The sequence below is a fragment of the Pteropus alecto genome, unplaced genomic scaffold (genome assembly GCF_000325575.1).
Source record: "Pteropus alecto unplaced genomic scaffold, ASM32557v1 scaffold105, whole genome shotgun sequence".
Lineage (NCBI taxonomy): Eukaryota > Metazoa > Chordata > Mammalia > Chiroptera > Pteropodidae > Pteropus > Pteropus alecto.
Window position 1 is genome coordinate 2,004,646 of NW_006436294.1, and position 23,162 is coordinate 2,027,807.

At 55.0% G+C, this 23,162-nt stretch overlaps 1 protein-coding gene across 2 annotated transcripts in view; it reads left to right on the top strand.

The window, feature by feature from the left end:
* The first annotated feature begins 1,653 nt into the window (after nt 1-1,653).
* WISP1 (WNT1 inducible signaling pathway protein 1) overlaps nt 1,654-23,162 on the top strand; it is a 34,236-nt gene continuing 12,727 nt past the window's right edge. The window contains exons 1-3 of one of the 2 annotated variants that reach the window (XR_003046645.1): nt 14,139-14,254; nt 17,816-18,095; nt 19,023-20,376. Coding sequence is in view for 1 of the 2 variants with exons in the window: in XM_025047639.1 (XP_024903407.1) it covers nt 2,338-2,406; nt 17,816-18,095 (349 nt within the window). In the remaining variant the exon portion in view is untranslated. Of the gene's footprint in view, nt 2,407-14,138; nt 14,255-17,815; nt 18,096-19,022; nt 20,377-23,162 lie in introns of those variants that run through there. The other variant, XM_025047639.1, reaches the window with a different exon arrangement.

The window sequence follows — 23,162 nt, forward strand, 5'->3', positions numbered from 1 at the left end:
GCCTTTTCCTTCCACCCTCCTATGTGAGAAGTGGGGAGTCCTGGGCCCCCCACCTACGCCCAAGGCTGGTGCTTCAGCTGTGCCCCTGACCAAGTCAGCTGTGGTTCAGGAATGGCAGAGCAAGCAGGGGGGACGGCCAGGGGCTGTCCAGTGGCCCCAGCCTCCCAGAGCACACCTAGCTGTCTGGGCTGGACACGAGGGACAGTCACCCTGACCTGTTCGCCTCTAGGCAGACCTGGAGCCCAGGCTCTCCCTTCAGTGGTTCTTCCATTCTTGCTTGGGCCCCAGAAAGAAAAGCAGAGTCCCACCTCAGCCGCCGAGGCAGCCCAGCAGGGGCGCAGAGGACCGAGCAGGCCCACCTGCACCCTTCTCTGCCTTTCGAAGCAGCCAGAGTGGCTCGCCAGTGGCCTCTGCGTCTGGACACCAGTGTGTTGTCTGCGTCTGCATAGCTCTGGGAGCTGGCATCCTGCCGCCTGTGATGCAGGGGCCCTGCTTATCTTCACGAGACAAATAAATGACAAACAAATAAGCTGTGAGCAGATCTGAGGCCTCCGGGCGCCTGGTCCTGAAAGCCTCTGGAATCTTCTGTGCATCTGGCTCTGGTCAAGGAGGCCTTACTGTCTGGCGTGGGAACGTTCTTGCCTGGCCTCTGTTCTCGACCCTCTCCCCCGCACCAGCCCCTCTTTGGAATTTATTTACAGCTGCTCCGGGAGGTCTGTTGGAGAAAGCGGCTGGAAGCTATGCTCAGGCGGAGGGGGACATATGGAGGGGGACATATAAACAGCTGGATCAGGGACGCAGGCTGGGAGAGGTGGAGGTGGGAGGCACGGCCTCGGGGCCCCAGGAGGAATGAGGCCCCAGCCCGAAACACTGTCCCCACTGCGGGCTCCCCTGTCCATTGCCTCCCACATCGTACGTGCCTACTGTGTGTCAGGTCTGCATGCAGGACACAGATGTCACCAAGTCCAGACGCTGGCCTGGAGGCCAAGTGAGAAGATGCATCACAGACGAGGAGATCACTGAGCACTTCTGGCGATTACTAGTTAACAAGCACACTATGCCTTTCATTTACTCCCTTGCTTTCTGTCTCGGCAAATGGTTATAGGGCACGCGTGCGCGCGCACACGCACACACACAGGATAATCGTATAGTGCCAGCTCAAAGACCCAGATCCTTGCTGGGGCAGGGAGTGGGGGGAGGTGTGGGAAGTAGGGAGCGAGCAGGGGTGTGAGAGCAGGGGTGTGAGCAGGGGCGTGAGCAGGGGTGTGAGCAGGGGTGTGAGCAGGGGCGTGAGTGCCCGGAGGCCATGGCGGCTGAGCGTGGGGCATAAGAGGGACAGTGGGAAGAGCAGTGTCCAGGGAGGCAGCTGGCCTTGGGGCCAGTGCAGGGTGGGATTCCGCGCTGAGTCGAGGGCGGGCTTCGGGAGGCAGTGCCCGGGAGAGGGCTGTGATCTTGCTTTGATTTTCCGGGGATGGTTCTGGTGGCTCTGATAAGCTTGGACAGCAGAGGGCGGAACAGGGCCCATGGGAGACCCCCTCACCTGTGCAGCAAGTGTCCAGCAGGGGGTGAGACCAGGCACCCCAAACCCACCAAGGATCACACGTGCCCACATGTGGGGAGACAGCTCCAGCCCCAAAGGGCCTGGCTAAGGAACAGGGAAAGCATCTCGGAGGATCGAGGATCGGTGACCACGGCCTCAATCTGCAGTGCGAACCCGAGCCCAGCACTGAGCTCGTTGGCGAATTCCTGTCATTTCTGGACAGGCGGATTAAAAGCCATTCTCCTTTGCTCAGGGCCACGGGGACAGGAGCGAAAGATGACAAATGAAAACCAGAAGTGAGAGCAGACTGAGAAAGGGGAGGGGGGCTATTTCCCCTGCTGAGAGCGCTTTCGAAGCCCCCCACCTGCCCACCGGGGTACCCGTATCTTCGCTCCACCCTGCCCCTTCCCAGGCTCCCCATCCCCACCTTTGTGAGACACCCCCCAGGATGCCCCACTGCCTGCTTCGTGAGAGTTTGCCATCCTGGTGTGAAATCATAGGCCTGTAACTTCCCCTTTAAGACCGTGGGAGCCAGGGAGGCCGGCCAAGCCTGGGCTGGAGGTGGGGACAGAGGGAAGAAAGAAAAAAAGGAGAGAGAGGCAGGAAAAGTTTTTTTCAGAGGAAAATGCTGGGTTTGTCCTTACCCCTGACGTCAGATCTTGCTTTAATAAAACCCCCAAGGGCTGTGGGAAGAGGCGTATCTGGTGCTCCTGATGGGCCGGCCAGTCTCGGCCCAGCTCCCCGGAGAGGTGGACCTCTGGGCTGCTCGGTCGATGCCTTTGCACTGACTTCCAGGCATGAGGTGGTTCCTGCCCTGGACGCTGGCAGCAGTGACGGCGGCAGCCGCGGGCAGCGCCCTGGCCTCGGTGAGTCCCGCCTGGAGGGGCTGGGAGAGGGGGCCGAGGTCCCTTCTCCACCTGGTCCTGCTGCGCGGTGTGCGGGATGAGAAGGGCTGGAAGGATGGGCAGCCAGCGGGCTGAGGGGGCAAGGGCGAGGCCTGGGGCAAGGTGTTGGGCTGCGTGGGGTCGGGGGATGCTGGCAGGGCGCGGAGGAAGGGGTGACAAGCGAAGAAACGGCACGAACAGGGCCTCCATCCTCCCCACCCGGAACAAAGCTAAGAGGAGGGGTCTGCACAGAGCTGGGGGCTGGGGGCCTGGATTCCAGACCCGGCTTGGCCGCGACTGGCTGTGTGACCTCGGGCTAGTCACTCACCCTCTCTGAGCAGCAGAAGGCGAGGAAAGTGTTAAGAGACCTCTAGAGTCTTTGGGTTTGGAAAATAAGTCTCCAGTGCTGGATGCATTACAGGAAGGAGAGCTGGAAAAGCCAAGAAAAGCTGGAAAGGAAAGTGCCAGCTTTCAGCAAAAGCGCCCCTCTAGAGTAAACAGAGCTTGGGACGCTGTCTAACGCCACTGCTGCCGCCTTGGGCTTGCACAGCCCTCTACAGTCTGCGAAGCAGGCAGGTTTACGTCCTGCCCATGACGCCCGCTGTCGCAGGGGAATCCTGTCTCTCTCAGGGGAATCCCGATGTTCCCTGTCTCCCACCTTCATCCCAGGGCACACCGAGGGATGGGGAGAAAGGGCTGCACCGCCAAGAAGCCAGGGGAGCGGGATACGTGGCAGCCCAGAGCCAGCCCGCTGGGGCTGGGTGTGGAGGCAGGCGCAGGGCGAGCAGGACGGGGACAGCTGGAAGGAGCTTCTGAATCCGGTGTCCCACAGCCCGGCCGGGGCCTGCTGCCTGCCAGAAAGCCGAGGGGCAGAGGGAGGATGGCGAGAGGGTTTCTTCCCCACTTACGCCAACGGCTTCCTCTGGGGTCCACGTGCCCCATCCATGGATGAGGAAACTGAGGCTCGGGAAGCAAGCGGCTCCCTCGTGGGCTCAGAGACACTGGTTCTGACTCAGCCGGCTCCGAGGCTGAGCGCTGACAGCTGACTGCGAACCAGTCGCCTCCTGGGAGCTGGGTGACGCAGAGCGGGCCGTGAGGGCAGTGTCTGATTCACTGTTAAATCCTCCGTACCTTGCACGGTGCCCGCCAGCCCTACAAAAAAGACACTAACTCCATTTCACGAATGAAAGAAGTGGACACAGCAAGTCACGGACTTGCCCAGGAGTCTCACCATCAGGGGCCAGGGCTCCAACGGAGGTCTTTCCCGGCCAAGTCCCGCTCTTTCTTCCGGAGCTTTCAGTGTCTCTGATTCACTGTTAAATCCTCCGTACCTTGCACGGTGCCCGCCAGCCCTACAAAAAAGACACTAACTCCATTTCACGAATGAAAGAAGTGGACACAGCAAGTCACGGACTTGCCCAGGAGTCTCACCATCAGGGGCCAGGGCTCCAACGGAGGTCTTTCCCGGCCAAGTCCCGCTCTTTCTTCCGGAGCTTTCTGAGTTTAGGGGACACGGAGCATCTCCCACAGGCTGGAGCCGCCAGAAGGGGCCAACTCAGCCCTCGTTTCAGGGCTGCGAGGAGAGAGTTGCGAGGGGCGGGCGGCCAGGGCTGAGGGAGGGGCGGGGAGAGTCTGCAGTGGGTCTGAGGACACCGGAGCCCCAGGTGCCTCCACAGGGATCCCGAAGACGGGCCGCAGAGCCCTGGGCTCAGCCAAGGGGACACGCAGCACAGTAGCCAAGAGCCAGACAGGCTGGGACAGCAGGAGGGAGGGACAGCTCCTGGGAGGAGGCAGGGCACCTCTCCTGCCTGGAGACCTTTTTGGGGACCCGACAGCACCAGGTCCCTGACTCAGGAGCTCCCCGCACAAAGCCTGGGGCATCCTTACTGACCCCCCCACCCCCACCCCGCAACTCCGTGAGGGCCGTGAGACAAGTGGCGACCAGCACTCTGCTATACAGCCCGACTCCAGGCATGGCCGCCCTCCTGGAACTCACATGTAAGGGGAGTGCGAGTCCGCCCAGAGACCCAGCGGGACTTTAATGGAAAAAATGATTATAGCCGTTCCTACGGAAGACAAAGTTTTGTGGGAATTGCCAAGAAAGCTTCGAGGAAGTGGAGCTGTGAGGGGGACGCCGTTAGATAGCAAAGCATTATCTAGAAGTTCTGTCATCAGAGGAGGAAGAGATAAATCAAGCAGCGAGACGGAACAGTGAGCTCCGCCGCGGAGCCACGTCTGCCCGGGACCGTCGTGTGTGATGAAGGTGCTCTGCAGATACGGCTCGTTGTGCCATCGCTTCCTTCCTTTCCTCCCTCCTGCAAGTCCTCAGTACCCGCCAGGGCCTCGGAGGAGGGGAGCTGCACGTAGTGAGCTCAGCCGAGGCCTGTGCCAGACGCTACACACGTAAGGCCGTTCTCGGTTCATCCAGCAGACACTTAGGAAGCACCTCCTAAAATTCTCATAGCAATACTGTTAAGCAGATGTTATCATCCTCCTTTGTGGAGGCAAAACTGAAGCTCAGAGAGGTTAAGTCATCTGCCCAAGGTCACACAGCTGGTTTTCAGTGGAGCGACGTTTGAACCTGGGTCCAGCTCTTAGCAGTGCAGCCTGCTGCATCCCTGCTCCACGAAGTTGTGCAGAGATGAGAAGCACACGGTCCCTGTCCCTCTAGAGCTTAGAGGCTAGCGAGGCAGGTGACAGTCACCCACATGTCAGAATGAGAGGCGATAGGGGATGGGCGTCCAAGAGAGCTAGGTGGAGTGCGGGCTCTGCCGCTGGCTGTGCCAGCTTCAGCGAGGCCCTTGCCCATAGTTTGAATCTGAGTGGTATTTTGAACCCCACCCAAGGCCCAGCACCCACCAGCTCCCTGCTCAGAGCCTCTACTGGATGCTCTGCTCCCAACTCGGGCCCCTGCATCCCCCGCTTGTCTGGGATGCTGGTGAGAGCATGTCAGGGACAGGCACGTTCCACTTGGCACAGCCCCTGGCTGGGCTCACCCTCTGGAATGGGCGTGGGAGCAGTGCTCCTCGGGACACTAGACCCTGACCTTGACCTGGGCAGTACTTCTGGCCTGTCAGCAGGATGGAGGGAAGACACCGCCCCCAAGTTTCAGAAAAATCCCCTGTCCCACCTCTGCCAGCAAAGCAGCCGAACTCCAGGAGGCTGCCTTAAGCTTTGAACAAGCAGAAACCCTGGAATTCACCCAGGGACCTCTGCTGTCTCTCTGGGTGGCAGGGAGGGGTTGCTACACCACCGTAGGTCCCTGTGGGCCAGGGTGGGAGTCCCAGGAGGAGCCAGGCAGGATGCCAACCGTGGTCCAGGAAACAAAGCAAGCAAGGAAGAAAGGGTCTCGATTAAACCATATGGCACTGAGACTCTCTCGGAGCGGGACGTGGGTACCGTTCATTCATTCACAGTACCCACATGTGGCACGCCCCATGTCCTTGTAATGTGGGCGATGATGAAGGCTAACATGGGCCAAGCGCTCACTGTCTGGGCACAGTGTCCTGAGCATTCTGCATGTATCAACTCACTCGAAACCCACAGGTCTAGGAGGAGGCAGTATCACTATAGTCCAGACCAGCACTGTCCAATCCGGAGCTCTGCCCACCTGAGGCTACTGAGCACAGACGCGTGGTTGAACGTGAAATTCTCGTTATAACTTTTCTATTGACACCATATTGAAATGACGATATATTTTTTATATTGAGTTAAACAAAGTATATTTTATTAAAACAAATTTTACCTGTTGCTTATTATTTATTAAAATTCCATATAAGGCTCAAATTACGTTTTAATAGATGGCGTTGGCCTGGAAAGACACAAATGTACACAGAGGGATTACAGTAGTTGAGGGAAAAATATTGAGAGTCCCGATCTCAGCACTCAAATAAGTGACCCAGCCTTTCTGAGCTAACTTCTGCATCTATAAAAGACATAATGTTAGTACTTGCTTCACGGGGTCAAAGAATGAGTGGAGATAAGGCATGCGAAGTCCCTGCACACCAGAGGGTACATGGGGACTGATCCCCATCTTCCACTAGCAGGGGAGGGGCATTCCCAGCTTGAGCGGAAGCACTGGCAGCAGACAAGTGCCAGGTCCCAGCCAGCAGGGGTTTACAAAGACCCCAGGCTCAGCACCAGGTGGGTGGGAGGAGGGGCAGACTAACTGTTAGGCTGTGCTGGGCTCCGTGCCAGGGGCATCTTCTGAAGATCTAAGGTTTCCACATCCTGGACAGCTTCCTGGCACAGCGAGGGGGTGAATGAATACTTTTTTGAATTATCAAATAGGAGAAAAAAATACTGATGATGATGATGATGATGATGATGATGATGATGATGGTGATAATGATGCTGCCGATGGCAGCGATGATGGTGTTGATGGTGATGATGTTTGATGATGGTGCTGATGGTGGTGCTGATGGTGTTGATGGTGGTGATGGTGTTGATGGTGATGGTGATGGTGATGATAATAATGATGATGATGGTGATGATGTTGATGATGGTGGTGATGATTATGGTTGTGATGATGGTGCTGATGGTGGTGATGGTGGTGATGGTGGTGATGGTGGTGATGGTGATGATAATGATGATGATGGTGATGATGTTGATGATGGTGGTGATGATTATGGTTGTGACGATGGTGCTGATGGTGGTGATGGTGGTGATGGTGGTGATGGTGGTGATGGTGATGATAATGATGATGATGGTGATGATGTTGATAATAATGGTGATGATTTGGTGGCGATGATGATTCTTAGAGGTGAGACTTGCGTCTTGTAACCCTGAGTCAGGGTCCCTTGATGCTGACTGTGAATTTCACAGCCCATTCTCGTACTTGTTCCGTAGATGCTAACAGCCATCTATGTGCTCAGCTCCTTCTGACTTTGGGAGGTGTGGTCATAAACAGTCGGCTCTGTCCCTACCATTGAGAATGGCTCTCAGGTCGGATATGGATTTTTGTAGTAGCAGAGAGGAGTGTGCTGAGAAATCAGACAGAGAAGTTCAGAGGGGGCCGTGGGGAAAAATATCAATTCTGGAGTTCCAAGCCTGAATTCCTGGGGGGACCCACAGACAGCTGCATGTTAAATGGTGCCCTGAAGATTCCTACTCACGCTTGACTTCACAAACTATTGAATTAGAAGGACTCTTGTCTCTCCTCCAGCTCTGACATTACATTAATCTGGAACTTTCCTCCTCCTCCCCCTCCCCCTCTTCCCCCTTCTCCCCCTCCTCCTCCTGCTCCTCTCCCCCTTCCCCTCCTCCTCCCCATCCTCCTCCTCCTCCTCCTTCTCCTCCTTCTTCTCCATCTCCTTCTCCTCCTCTTCCTCCTCCTGCTCCTTCAACTTCTCCTCCTTCCCCTCATCCTCCCCGTCCTCCTCCTCCTCCTCCTGCTCTTCCCCCTCCTCCTCCTCCTCCTCCTTTCCTTTTCATGAATGAAGGAGGTGAAGGGGGAAGGGAGACAGACTCAGAAGAGAAGTAACTGGGCCTCTCAAAACGTGCATGAGGGACATTCCTGGGGATGTGATAAAATCTGTGCCCGCCCTCCCTTAGGCCCCCAATCTGCAGGCGAGTCCAGGCTTGGGACAGCTGGACCCGATGGGCCTCGGTATGGGAGTGGGGGTAGGGGTGGAGGAGGGAGTGAGAGAAGCTGAGAAGCGTCTCTCTCCTGCCTTGCATCTGGGGGGGCAGGGGCGGCACCTGTGCTATGAGCCTGCCCCAGGCGGGATGGGGGAGGAGGAGGGGTGGGGTAAAGGCAGAGAGTCTTCTAAGAGAGGAGGGGCTCATAACCCTGCCTTTGGGGCAGAATAGTACACACGCAGACGGCTGGACAGCCAGGGGAAGTGGCTCGTTGCTGTGACTTTGGGCAAGCCACTTGTCCTATCAGTGCTCATGTTCAAGGAGGTTGAACTTGACCCCTTAGCTTACTTCCAGCTGGAGCCACCATAGAGTCCTGCGGCTCTATTCATTCACTGGCTGGGCCCATGATGTCACCAGCAGCAGGGCCTACGTGCCATAACTCATGCCCCTATGGCTCTAGAAAAGGTGTCATGGACCTTTGCGCCCCAAATAGGGCGGAACGTCCCTCTAGCCGTGCTTCCCCCTTCCGGGTGTCCAAAAATGTGCTCCTCTCAACCCACGTCTGCTTTTCGACCCCCGGATAAACCCCTGGTATTATAAAACTGGAAAGCACCCCACCAGCCTAAACTTCAAGGGGTCCCACCATCTCGGTGGCCCCTAGGGTCCTTGGGTGCGGCCTGCAGAGACCAACACCAGGCTCCTCCAGCCTCCTGGTCAGGCTGGGCAGGGGTCCAGGACTCCAGAGTTTTCACACTTTTCACCGCAAATGATCCTTGAGGTCTTACAAGTTCTGGAAGCGTCTTTGTAGAAACAGGTGCCGCTGAAGGGCTTCGGCCCCGCCTGCCTCCCCATCTCAGTGGATAATGCCTCCGTCTGCCCCACCAGAAACCTGGCTCGGTATCCACCCTCATCTCCCCACCCACGGCCTCCAGCTCCTGCTTCTGACCTCCAGCTGGGCCCCCCTCCTGCCCCTCCAGGGCTTCCTCTGACCTAGAGGTTCAAGTCCACGCACGCAGCTTGGAGGGCAGAGAATGAATGAACTGTGCATCGGAATGATCAGGACTACACCATGGAGGTGGAAGTTAGAAAGGGGAGCTCCTTGAGCACGTTATTGGACCTTTCTGAAGAGTGAGTGAGGTGGGCACGGAGCGTGGAGCAGGCGGGCCTCCGTGACAATGGCTCGACTTTCTCCTCGGAGTCTGGCCGGGCCTGTTGTCCACCCACACCCTTTGGGGCTGTCCCATGCGCCTTCTTTTCTACTTCAGGGGTCGTTCTCCCAAATGCTCAAATGTCCCTACTTCTGTGCACGTGCCCATGCTGTTCCTCCTTCCTGAAAAGCCTCTCCCCGCTTCTCCGTTCGTGACACCAATGTCATTATAACTGGTCCTTGTCCAGGCAGCTTCGCTTGGCCTCCCCCGAGCCGAGCAGCCAGCATCCCACCGTGGGACACCCCGGCTCCTTGTTCTTGCCCGGGTGGAAGGCTACGCATCGCTCGAGCCGCGGTTCCTCACACCCCTTCCTCCCGCGTGCACAAACGCCAGGCCTCGGCACGTTCTGTGTCCCCCTGCAGCCCCGCTCATGCTTTCTCCCCTGTACCTGACCCCACCCCTCCTCAGCTGGGCTGTCACTGTGCATGCACGTTATAGGTGCCCCACGCGTCCCTGTGGGCTGAGTGAATGAATTAATAAACAAAACCAGAGCCGAACAGGTGTGGGCCCGCGGGCTGGGTAGGATGTGTGCGGGGGGGTGGGGGGAGGGGTGACCCACCGACCTTTCTGAAGTGGAAGCTTCACGCTGGGAAGTGGGGAGGAGGGAGACGAGAGGACCTGGACCCGATCCTTAAGAGGGCTGAACAGCAAGCAGCAGCTTCCAGGCTTGGGCCCCGAGCACAGAACGGGAGCCATAAGACCCGGTTCTCGTCCAGGCTCCGATTCATCTCTGAGCCTTGATTTCTTCATCTGAAAATGGGGACAAGAAATCCACACTGCCTGTGCTCCAGGCGGGAGGGTACGATGGGTAAGGGAAGGTGGCAGCTCCCTGCCCGGCACCCGCCACTTCCTAACTGGGAAACGGACTTGAAAGCCCACTTCACAGAGAGAACCCGGTGCGGGGCCCCTGAGCACATGTGGGGAGGAGCCCAGGGAGCCACGAATGAGAGAGGAGCGAGTGTCGAGGCGCCTGGGGATGCGGGGGCACAGCTCCGAGGCCCTTGTGAGAGTTCCTGGGGGTGAGCGCCGCATGCGTGGGGGGCTGCGTCATCTGTCCTTCCAGCTGGCGCCTTGGTACTTAAATCTGCTCCACACACACACACGCGCGCACACACATGCACGCGCACACACATGCATGTGCACGCACACACATGCACACACATGCACACACACACATGCATGCGCACGTGCACACGCACGCACACGCGCGTGCACACACATGCACGCGCACGCACACACACGCGGACACACGCACCCCAGCTGACCTCCTTAACAGCTCTCTCTGGCCAAGTAGCCCCTCTGGATCCCTCTGTTATGTCGGGCAGCTGCTCACTCCTCTCTTATACACCGAGCAGGACTGAGCTCAGTGGACAGCAATTTCTCCCGCCTTTGTACACACTGACTGTTGCCCCAGGGCTGGGTCCCTGCCTGGTCCCCCGATGGCCACTGCCATGCCCGGCCTGGGACGTGGAAGGCTCTCTGTTCCTTTTGGTTTCTTAAATAAACTGGAAATTGGGCAAGAGCAGGGTCCCTTAGAGGTCACTGGAGAAGCATGGGACCCCGAGTCAGAAGAGCTGAGGGTCTAATTTTCTCGCCATGTCTCTCAACCTCCGCGAGCCTCGGTTTCCTCATCTGGCAAGTTGGCACCGTCGGTGCGGGCCTCACAGAATCGTTTTGGCCATAGCTTGACGCGAGGGATTGGCTCACTCAAGAGAGACCGCTGTTTTCCCCTGGGAGGATGCACATGTCCCAGGCATGGCCCTCAAGGTCCTCCGGCCATGGCCCTTAACTGCCACCTCTATGTCCTTGAACCCTAAACCCCAGAAACATCAATTTCGACCATTCCTGCGCCATTCCACATTGCTGCTATGGGCACGCCCTTGCTCACACAGCTTGGACGTCCCTCAGCTTGGACGTTCTTGCTCTCCCTGCCCTTCTGGTCAAATCTCACTCCTCCTTTAAGGTGCCGTGCAAACGCCTCCTCCTCCAGGAAGCCCTCCACGCTCCTATGCCCCGGCCTTCCTTTCTCACCTCGCTCTCATAGTCATCACTTAGGCTCTGCTGAGACACCCCACAGTGTGCCCCTTGGGTACGATGCCTTAAGTGACTGACATTGGGTTTAAATTCCGAGTCCACCATTTGCTAGTGGCCTTGGGAAAATTATCTGACTTGTCCGTGGCTCAGTGTACTCACCTGTAAATTGTGGGAGATGATAATAAAAAAGGTTGTCTTTTAAGGTGACCGCGAGGATTAGATGACTTACTTAGAATGTAAACTAATAAAAGAGGCATAAAAAGTTCAACGACCTCTAGGCCTTGTGTCGATCTTAGATCATTTGATTAAAAAAAATATATTTGAAACAATCAGTGAAATTTGAATTTGGGCCAGGTAATAACTAGAGAAAACTATGAAAGCATAACTAATGTTATCGGCGTGATGATTGTATGGAGGGTAATTTTTTAAAAAATATCTCATACGTTAGAGCACACTGAAGAATTTCGGGTAAAATTGCATGATGTCTGGGATTTGCTTAGAAATACTCAAGAAGAAAAACGTCTGCATGTTAAGTGGAAGCATCAGACGAAGCAAGATCAACCAAGTGCTGATAATTATTGAAGCGGGCGATAAGTGCATGAGGTGTTATTATCCTCCCAATTTTCATGACAATTTACACACGCCGCCCACAAAGAATGAACGAGTTTTCGTTTGCTTATGTATCACGTACTGATAGACGTGGTCGCCACTTAACCATGTTCCTTGTTAGCTGTCACTCATCTTAATAGCGCTGTCACCCTACGCTAGAAGTTAACAGACATTTCTAAAAGGAGCATTTAAGACCTATATACGATCAGACAGTAAATAGTCTAAGTTTTGTGGACCAGACGGTCTCTGTGGATAGCCTTCTTTGCTTTTTTCTTTTCTTTAACAGCTCTCGAAACGTGTGGAATTCGTTCCTGGCCCTTAAAAACATGCAGTGGGCCAGATGTGGCCCGTGGGTGGCAGTCACCGTTTCACACTCTTGCCCCCTTGGAAGGCTGCGTGTCCCCCGAGGCTTTGTGTTTAGAACTTAGTCGAGGCTTTGTGTGCGTTTGATGAACGAATGAATGAACGAATGAACCCACGCACGAGGGCTCATTATTTGGAGGGAAACCTGGCCCCCTGCCCTTTCTACTCTCTTCGTATGCAGTTATGTCCCCAGCCAGAAGCTCTCAAGACTGCTTGCTTACAAAACCAATTAGCAGGAAACCTCAAAAGCCGTCCACATCCCGTGACACGCCACCAGGCCAACAGTGCGTCAGCCGCAGGGGCTTCAGTTCTCTGGCCGCCCCTCCTCCAGAGGCCAAGGTGAGCTCGGCGGGCTCTGAGCAGTGACCTGTCTTCCAAACAGGTGACTTCAGAGGTGTGGAGCTAAGAGCTTTCCAAGACAAGGTCCCCACAGGAAGGCAGCTGCCAGGCCCCGCCTGGATCCTGAGGGTTCATTCCTTGGAGGGGGTCAGGCAGTAGGTGTCCACACACTCACGTAGGGGTGCCCCAGTCAGTCACACCGGAAGTGTGAGGACGAAGCCACGGGGAGGGCAGGCTGGCTGCGCCCACCGCTCTGCGTCCGGGCCGGGGCCTCTCTTTTAAGTAAAGGAATGAACGAAACTGCTTCCCCCAGAAGACAGCCCATTCCTGAGGTCCCCAGGCCCGGTGGGTCTGGCCGGGCCGTTTCTGTCTCAACCCTGCCCCCTTGTGGAGAACCTAGGTGCAGCCTCCCCACCCGGGCAAGCCGAGCTCCGGTACCATCTCTACGGTTCCCCGGGTGTGCTCGCTCCGGTGCTTGCTCGGGGCGTGCCAGGCACGGTGCGGGAAAGGGCAACCCATCCCTGAAAAGCCCCACGAGGGGTTCCCGTCTCCTCCTCTGGGGGCTCTTGTTTGCTCGGGCCCAACGCCAGTACAATCCTCACCTCTACCCGGGTCTGTTGTGTGTCTCTGTTCTGTGACTCCCTCTGGGTAAGGACCACGTCTTGTTCATCTGAGTGTTCATCACGGGAGATGCCTAGTGACGGTGTGCGGTGCAGGAATGAATGAATGAATGAATGAATGAGGGCGTAGTGCAGCATGGTGATTACAAGCGAGGGGCCCTCTGGGGTTGTAGACCGCTGCCCAGCTGTGAGACTTTTCCTTAAGCCCTTTACGCCCGTTTCCTCATCTGTGAAACGGGGATAGTACTGTGGCCGCTCGTGAGGGCTGCTAGAGGACATTGTCATCACCGCTTTACAAAGGAACAAGTGGGCACGGGCCCAGGTCGCAGAGCCGAGAGTGGCAGGGGCGCTCGGGAGCGGGGGTCCCCTCACCGTGGGTGCCATGCTGCTTTCTCCCCATCCCAGGTCCGAGTTCACTGAAGAACCACACGCACTCCCGCCCGCTGCTCCCATGCCCACAGCCACGTGTTTTTGTAAAACTAAATGAAAGTCCAGTTATATTTACGCGTTCCCAGGTCCATTTTCAGAGAGGTGGAAAACACCGTAAACTCTCTACCTCCTGCTCTCCTTTAAACAGCCTCTCAAAAATGCATGCGCGGCACTTCCCACAGGGGCTGTAATGTTTCTCCTTCCCAATTTTAATCTGATTAAATTTATCCAATAACTGCGACTAAGGGGGTCGATTTACTGATTTCATCTGCCTGCTGACGTCCACCCTTGTCCAGAGCGTTAGGGATCTGGCACCGTCTTAGTCTTAAGCTTTCTCTGGCTTCTCCTAGACAATATTCTCCCAGCTCTGCGGATGGCTCCCCGGCCCCCGCATCTACCTCATTTCCCTCTTAACTTTTGCTGTTGGAAAAAATAAAAAGAACGATGCAGGCCCCACATGGCAGTGAGTTTGCCAAGGTCGGTTTCTCCATCTGCAGAATGGGCACAGCCACCCCAAGGTCAAGTGGCTCACGGTGGACGAGAGGACACCCAGGGCTGTCTGGAAGGGGTTCAAGACTTGCAGTCTGCTCCTGTCTGTGGCCGGAGGTGCAGGGAGACGCTCCCATCCCCAAGGAGAGCAGGAGCCTGGTAAGAGCCTCAGGGGGTCCCCAGGGCCCAGCCAAGCCTCCGGGGGCTTCTGGAAAGAGCCTTGGCCCCAGAAGAGAGCCCCCCGTGGGAGTCTCTGGGGAGGTGTACTGACGACACAGCACTTCCTCCAAACCTGCCTGTGTCACACCTACCTGAGTTAACCTTTGCGCTCTATGGGGTATGTCCAAGCACCTATTACTTAAACAGGAACGGGATTGTTGCTATTAGTTTAAAAACAGAGAACCACAAGAGTGATATTCTCATTGTCCACCAGAGATGAGGACGTGGCTGAGGGGCCTGAGTGCCACAGCCCCGTCACTCTGCACAGGCACCACAGCTCGGGGCCCAGGAGCCCCTAGAGCAGCCTGATCAGGTAGCAGAGGCCAGGGTGACATCGTGGGGTGCCCCGTGGAGCTGCAGCTGTGACATGAGGCTCTACACATTTTCTTGGGCCAGGTGTGGGGTTCTGGAGTGACCAGAGGCACACTTCCCAAATGGCCCCAGATCACCCATTCGAGGTCAGCACCAGTAAGTGCCACAAGCACACCCCCTGCCACCCACGGTGAGTCCAGCGCTGCCTCACGCTGATGGCTGGTCTCCGGGCATGTGGGAGGGACAAGCGTGCTGGGACCTTGGGACAAGGGACTCGCCGAACAGAAGGTCTGTGGTCTCTTATCTCAGTTCTCTGGCCGAGACGACACTTCTGTTCCTTCTAAGATGAAAAGGAGAATGCATGTCTTGATGACAATGGTCCATGTACCAAAGCAAAGGTCGAGTGGACATGCCATGCCGCTCTGGGCATTCAAGGTGGTGATGTCGTGTGTGACTGTGTGTGTAAGAGAGAACGTGTGTGAGTGTGAGAGAGCTTGCAGGAGTGTGCAGGTGAGGTCGGGGAGGCTTCCCACCACCAGATGGCGCCAAGAGCAAGGGGCCGGCTCAGGGGACCCAGAGCCCATCTCCACTGTGCTGGGCGAGGGTGATGGGGACACAGCTGCCTCCCTCGACCCAGCGGGCCTCCTCTGCGATTCCTTCTGGGGGTTTCTCACTTGGCATGCTGACAGCAGGGTGAGCAGCGCCCATGTGGAGGGGCGTGCCCACCAGGTGACAGCCCGTCCAGCTCAGCTCGGCGTCCAGTCCCCCAAGGCCTGAGCGGGGCACCATGGGGCTGGGGGATGTACGACAAAGAGGAGCCGGGGAGTCGTGCTTTTGAGGGCCCTGCAACAGCGCTTTCGCGTACACAGTGGCCTTCACCCTCCCCATGACTCCTGAGGGCGCATTATTGTGGCCGTGCGTGCCACAGATGGAGATGCTGAGGCTCGGAACGGTCAGGAGGATTGTCCGAGGTCACCGAGACAGAACCCACTTCTGCCTGTCTCAGGTCCCACGTTCTCTCCTTGGGTGGAGGCCAGAGATTCTGCTACATGCTCTAGCGAGGAAGGCAGCTTCTCTAACGTGGCCTGGGGAAGGCACGGAAGGCTTCCTGGAGGAGAGGATTTTTTTTTGTTTTTTAAATTTCGTCTGCCAAATGTGTGTCCTGAAGGCCTAGGGACTGGTCAGAAATGGTCCGTGGGTGCTCACGAAGCTCCAGCCTTCCACTGTCGCAGACTAAAAAGGAAAAGTCTGCTTCTATGGAGTCAGAATGAGGTAGCTGTGTGTGTGTGTGTGTGTGTGTGTGTGTGTTCAGTCACTTTTAATGATTTGGAAGTTTAGGATTTTGTTGTGTCATGTTGTGTTTTTGAGGAAAAGCAAACAAGGGCAGACAAACGGCTGCTTCTCAGGTGAACGTGGACCGGCACTGCCAACCCCCAGAGTAATGTGCTCCCACCAGCAAACCTGCCTAAAACCAAGCCTAGAGGTGACCAAAACTCAACTCGAAGTTTGCCTTTTTGACTTTCAAGGGCTTTTATTTGTCGAATCCACATTTACTGCACTTGTGATGTGCCAGTCTCAGAACCAAGGGTCCAGCCAATCCGGCATCTCCACCTGGACCATCTCTCCCAACTTCTGGTCTCAGCAGCTGGGGGAGCCCCTGGGAGAACCAGCGTTCTGCGTACAGCCTCGTGTTGGAATGAATCGCCTTGCACGTCTGCCTCTGTGTGAGCTGTGGGTCTCTCAAGCACAGGAAATTTTTAAATTCCCCTTCAAAATTCCTAAAACTTGAAAGAGACTAAGAACGGTCTCTGCAAATGTTTGTCGAGCGACTGAAAGAACCCAGAGGAGGCAAAGGGGGTAGAAATAAGAGTTGAGCTGCCTGTGGCTTTTCCCAGACGTGGACAGTGTCATCCTGGACACTGTCCCTCTCTGCCTCTTTTGGTCTCAGTTTCCTGCTTGAGAAAAGGAAGAATCCGTCTGAATATCTCAGCATCCATTGTTTAAAGAATGAAAGACAGCTCTGTGAGTTCCAAGCGCGGGCTCCGCTGCTTCTAGATGGAGGGGCGGCCTGCGCCCCCACCCCCAACTCCGGAGTCACGGTCGAGAAGCCCGGACAGGGGCCACCCTGGCCGGGGAGGCTAGAAGCAGCTCTCCCGGCCTGGGTTTCCGGTCAAGGAGGCAGCTGAGGGGGCGGAAAGGTGATCGGATCTCAGAGATACAGCCGGCTGGAAGCCCCTGCACGCACAGACACCCCGAGCCATTCTATCTGCCCACGGGACGGCTCTTTGGGCCTCATTTCCCCTTCCCAGCTGGCCGTCTGTTGCGTCCATCATATTTGCCATGATAAAGATGAACCTGTTGTCTGGGGGATGGGAACGGCCATGTGGGGAGAAACGCGGGTCGGGGAGTGGAGCAGGGTCCATGGCCCTCAGTGCAAAATAAAAATAGTCCTCGCCGCAAGGGCTTGTGCTGGCGACGGGAGCAGAAAGCCCCTCCCACGGGGCGGGGCGGGGGCGGGGGCAGCCGCAGGAGCCGCGAGGTTGTGCGCCCACCTACCTACCGCCACCCACTGCAGCCCTTTCCTCGTGCTCAGAGGGGGAAATAATAACAACAAACGTAATAATTAATACTAATACTAATAATAATACTAATAATAATAATAGTAGGTCAGCTGGGTGACGCCCAGTTTTAAATATGAGTCAGCTGGCTCCGTGAGCCCTTAGGGACCCTGGGCAGAGTAGAGGGTGGGCCTTTGGGACATAGAGAAAACAGCAGTGGGATCGGGGCCAGACTCACAGGTGACCCGTCAGAAGGCACTTCCTCCTCAGCTCCTGCACCGGTTCAAGGAGGTGACTCACCAGGCTCCCTGGCTGTGGGATGAGGGTGGAGCTGCAGGAGGCTTAGCGTTGCCGGGGCTCTGAACTGGAATCTGGGCCCCACCGCCTACCAGCAGGGGCAGGTGAGGGGGGCGGATTCCACACGTGGCTTAGTTTCTCTAAACTCCAGGACGCTCTGTCCTGTTTGTTTTATAGACGAGAAAGATGTCTGGCTATCCAAAGCGTGGTGGAAAAAACACAATTTAATGTGAACCTACCGAACACCACGAAGATGGGAAGGTGATGGCAGGCCCTATGGGCTTAGAAACTCCTGCCCAGAAGCCCCCCTTTATCTCTGCCCTTTCCCCCGCAGGGCCTCTCTCCAGCCCCCACGGCCATGGCCTTCACCCCGGCGCCACTGGAGGACGCATCCTCACGCCCCCAGTTCTGCAAGTGGCCATGCGCGTGTCCGCCGTCCCCGCCCCGCTGCCCGCTGGGGGTCAGCCTCATCACAGACGGCTGTGAGTGCTGCAAGATGTGTGCACAGCAGCTCGGGGACAACTGCACAGAGGCTGCCGTCTGCGACCCGCACCGGGGCCTCTACTGTGACTACAGTGGGGACCGCCCGAGGTACGCAATAGGAGTGTGTGCACGTAAGTGAGACCTTCCCTGCCTTCCGCCGGCCCCCAGCACCCAGCCCCGGGCCAGGGCCCCTCACACACAGCTCCCCCAGGCCAGGCTCCTGTTCTGCAAGAGGTACCCCACCCCCAGTTAGCGATTAGGGGCCGGAGGCCGGGCGCCTCCTGAGGGTGGCTGAACCTGGCCTCGTGCTCTTTCCTCGGTCCTGGAGGCTCGGAGGCGCATCCCTGGCCAACTTCAGGGCAGAGGGAGCTGCCAGGAGAGACCTCAGCTGGTTTATTGTCTTAGTGGCGGGGCCCTCTGAGGGATGCCCACGGCCTCCCGGGGGCACTGAGACCCTGCGGCACTCCAGATATCTCACGCGTATTGTAAATTAAAATAATATATATTTTTAAAATTTAAGTCTTAAAAGAATAAACGCCAGCAGCCCACAACCACGTCCCCTCACCACCCCCGGCCCCTCAGCTACTATAGTTGTAACTTTTCGGCCCTCTCTTCTGCTAGTTACGACTACATGATGCGTATCTACTGCTGTAGCTGGATTGGCTTAAAAATATCAATTTTGGATAATGTATTAGTGATCTTATGTGATAGCTGATGACCTAATGACTTAGCTCCTCAACACCACTTGACACCTCCCCGTTGTCCAATATCATTGTCATATTCTTGTTTAGACGGTAATCATTATCCGTAATCATCATCATTTATATTATTAGCATGTAACTATCGTTTGTGACAGCACGAGCTAGTTCGCTTGTTTGAATTTCCTTTCTCATGAAGCCTTTTGTTTTTCCTGGAGTTTCTATTTGCCTTTGCTTTTTTTTTTCCTCTCTTGGTCTTTCTAATGTTCGCAATCCTCATGTTGGGGCTGGGGGGGAGGCTGTCATTGTTGCTGTTTTTTGCTCTGCACAGTGCTCCATCATTTCCTTTTTCGTTCCCAGAGACCTCCTTTCTGGGACTTCCTGATCTCCTGCTTTTATCTGGACTGGTGTTCGTTTAACCTGATTCATCTAAGCATTCATCCAGGCTACACAGCCCATCATGATGAAGAGAAGATACTGAGCATCGTGATAGAGCAGAGCCTAACTCCCAGGACGCTACACAGAGCCTCATAAGCCCGAGAACCCCTTTCCTCCCTTAGTGCTGAATCCAGACGCCCCCACAGCTGTGACCCCATATACCCCACCTCACGTATTTTCACACAGCATGGTCTCGTCCTCAGCTAACCCACTGTATCTCCTGAGGAGCGTTAGGCGCATGATTCCAAGTCAGACGACCCTGTCTCAGCCTCACGGGTAATTCCTGAGTGCTTTCTGCTCTTTCTTCGTTGGTTCATGCTTCAACTTTCATCCCACGTCATCTGTCTTTAGCTTTCCAAGGAACCACCTTGGTTCTCCCACCCTTCCACTGTTTGTCTCTTCTTCAGACTCATCGGCAGACCCCAAAACTGTGTTCAAAAAGAGTGTGCGGCACCGCCTGCTCAGAATCTGCCCACATTGTTGGTTAGAAACATTATTCCTGAGCTCACCCGCACTTACCGAATATTCTCCGGAAGTGGGGGCGGAGCCTCCATCTTTAACAAGCTTTGTAGGTGATTCTCGTGCACCCTCAAGTTTGAGACTGACTGCTAATGTACAGTGGTCCCCCTTTATCCACGGGGCATGTGTTCCAAGACCTATAGTGGATGCCCGAAATCACGGGTAGTGCCAAACCCTAAACACACTGTTTTTTCCTATATATACTTCCCTATGATTAAGTTTATTAATTAGACACAGTAAGAGATTAATAATAATTAATAATAAAATAATCATAACAATGTACTGCAATGAAAGGTATGTGGATGTAGTATGACTATGTAAAATGAGGCTTCCTTGATCACTGTGATAACACAAGTGTTGATCTGATAACTGAGATGGTTGTTAAGTGACAAATGGGCAGGGGGAGCAAACAGCGTGGATATGCAGGAGAAAGGGGTGTTTCACATCCCAGGTGGGATGGAGTGAGACCCTGTTATTCAGAACAGCCTCCGATTTAAAACTTATGAACTGTTTCTTTCTGGAATACTCCATTTAATATTTTCAGACCGCGGTTGACCGTAACGAATCCGTGGAAAACAGAACCGCGGATAAGGGGGCTACTGTATACAGTCAGTCATATGCTCTGTCCCCACACCCAGGTAAGGAAACCTGGCCGAGCCTTCCTGGGCTACAGTTCCCTCCGGTTACATGAGAATGTCTCCTTTCTTTCCCCTTTAACAGCTGTTCCTCAAGGTCATTAAAAAGGTAATTCAGTTCACTGTGATTACACTAATCTCTAAAGCCATACTGACTTCTTACTATGTGCCAGGCACCACGCCTTTACAGACATTCTCTCACGGACACAGAGCCCGTGCAGGCCCTGGAGTGGCCTCTCCTGCCTGCCCTCCCCCACCGGGGCCTGGAAAACCACCTTCCCAGCCCCCCACCCCCTCTTCCTGTCTCAGGTCCTGCGACACTCACTGCAGCCTCTTAGCTCCCCGTCACCACGAGCCTCCGTGTGCTCCTTCCTCTCATTTGGGGGAGAAAAAACAACAACAAAAAAACAACAAAAAACCCCACGGTGGCTGCGGGAGATTTCAATAAGTTTACACTTGCCAAGGATTCTCTGGTCATATAGGTTTGAAGACACTGGACTAAGGTTAAGCAAGTGTTACAGAACTCAGAGGCTCTAAATGTTCACGTTCATTGTCACATTCCCAAAGAGGGGCTAGCATAAGGAGCCTTTTCTTTTCAGACCTATTTTCACAGTGAACTCTTCTGTCCAGGAAGATTTTAACCCGATCGATACAAACACACACGTCCATACACACACCTACTCGCACAGACACACACATCACGTGCAAAGATGTGTACACACACACACACACACACACACATAACTCGCTAGTATTCGACTGAACATCTTCCCAGAAATGCTGTCATACTGTCTGAGTTCATGAGACCTTAGAGAAGAAAAGCAGAAGGTCCAAGTTCTGACAGTTACAGAGAGGAAGGGGCCTCGGGGCCAGAGGGAAAAAGAAAAAGGACTAAATAGACAAATTCATCAAACAGTCAATTCAACCAATGGACGGTCCCCAGACAGGCTAAATCTGTCCTTGGAGATGTGCTCAAACTAAGGCGGGACGAACCAGGTAATAAAAATGATCAGCCGCGACGCTGGCACAGGGAGAATGATGGGGACCGTAGCGAACCGGGAAAGGCACAAGCTCTGGCTGTCAGAGGTGGCCGGTCCTGAGAACCAGCCACTGCGGCCAGGCAGGAAAGTAAGTTTAGTCTTGTTCATTCTGCTCAGTTTTCAAGAAAATCCAAAAATCCAGATTTGGGGATGATTTGTCAATGATGACAACACACTCAAAAAAGATTTCTTTAAATACTCTGTGTGCCAAACTAAATACTTCTGCGGGCAGAGAGTGACCTCTGAATTATAGTCCTTGGCTATTTTGGTTGTACAAACACCAGTCTGCATTTACTGCAGCTGGGTCAGTGCGGTTTGCTGGAAGGATTGTGGAATTCACGGGCAGACAGACTTGGGTTTTGAATCCTCGCTCTGCCACTTGCCGGCTACGTGACCTTGGGCATGTTGTTTAAGGAGCTTGATCAAACCAATCTCGTGTGGTTGCTGAGAATAAACAAGGAAACATACTAAAGCCTCAAATGCGATTGGCTGCTACGGGTCACTGACTTACTCGCTTTAACTTCCCCGTGTAGAGGTCATCTTAGCCCTGTCCAGGGTCATCCTCAGTGGAGAGGCAGTCGAGTTCAGGCTCAGACTCCTCAGTGAGGGAGTATAAAACTCATGCGTGGTCTTTGGAGCTAGACAACCTAGTTTCTCATCCCAAAGCTATAACTAACTAGTATGATGACTTTAGACTAGCTACTTAAGCTTTTATGTGTCACTATCCTCATCAATGTGACAAATAATGCCTACCTCTTGGAGTGGCTGGGATGTTAAGTGGCTGATACATGGTAGAAGCCCAATCAAGATTAGGGCTCGCCCCACTTCCCGTCCATCCATCCCTCCATCCATCTATCCATCAATCCATCTACTGATGCATTCATACAGTGAACACAAGTCAGGGATCATACAACATGAGGGTTACGATAAGGCCTGGCCCACGCTCTTTGCTTCCCTGTAGCTGACAGTCCATTAGGGGTGTGGGTGAAGGGAGTGAAGGCCCAGATGGCAGAGCAAGGACACTCGCGCTCCGGAAGTCCTCCAGTAAGACGTCAGCTCACCAGGCCATGCCTGGACTTACAGGTCTAAGATGAGATAGGAGATGGTGAAGGAAACTCTGCCAGCTTCACCAGGAGCTGGTCCTTCGATTAGAAAGAAAGTGAATGAGGAGGGGCTAGAGGCCACCGATGGGCCCATCCACAGCCGTCATACACAGCATCCATCCCTGCTCTCCTAGCCTGGGTGGGCAGGCCAGTCGGAGCCACTAGCACCGTAACCACAACCCGCGGCTCCACCCAAAGCTCGCAGGGGATTGTGGGCAGTTTCTAGAAGCAATGGTTCTCGATCATGGCTGCAAACTGGATTCACCTGGGAAGTTTAAAAAATACCAAGATCAAAAAATACTGAGTCCCAGGTCCACCCTCGTATTCTGGGGCATAGTGTGGGCATCAGAACTTTAAAGAGCTTCCTTGCGGTGGCCCTTGTGGCGAGAAACCCCTGTGCCAAGGGCTCTGAGCACTGGGCACTGCCCGCTCCATCCAAAGCTCCCACACACAGGGTCAGACACGGGACTTCAGCTCATGCCGTCTACCTTTCCACCAACACGCAGGAACGCATGCATGTACCCGCACAGGAGCACACACATGTACCCCACAGGAGCACAGGCATGTGCCCATAGGGGAACACACTTGTACCATGCAGAAGCACACCTATGTGCCCACACAAGAACACACATGTACCTGCACAGGAGCACACACGTGTGCCCATGCAGCAACACACATGTACCACGTGGGGACACACGTACCTGCACAGGAACGCACACATGCGCACATGCGTACATGCCTTCCTGGATCAAAAGGGCGCGGGTC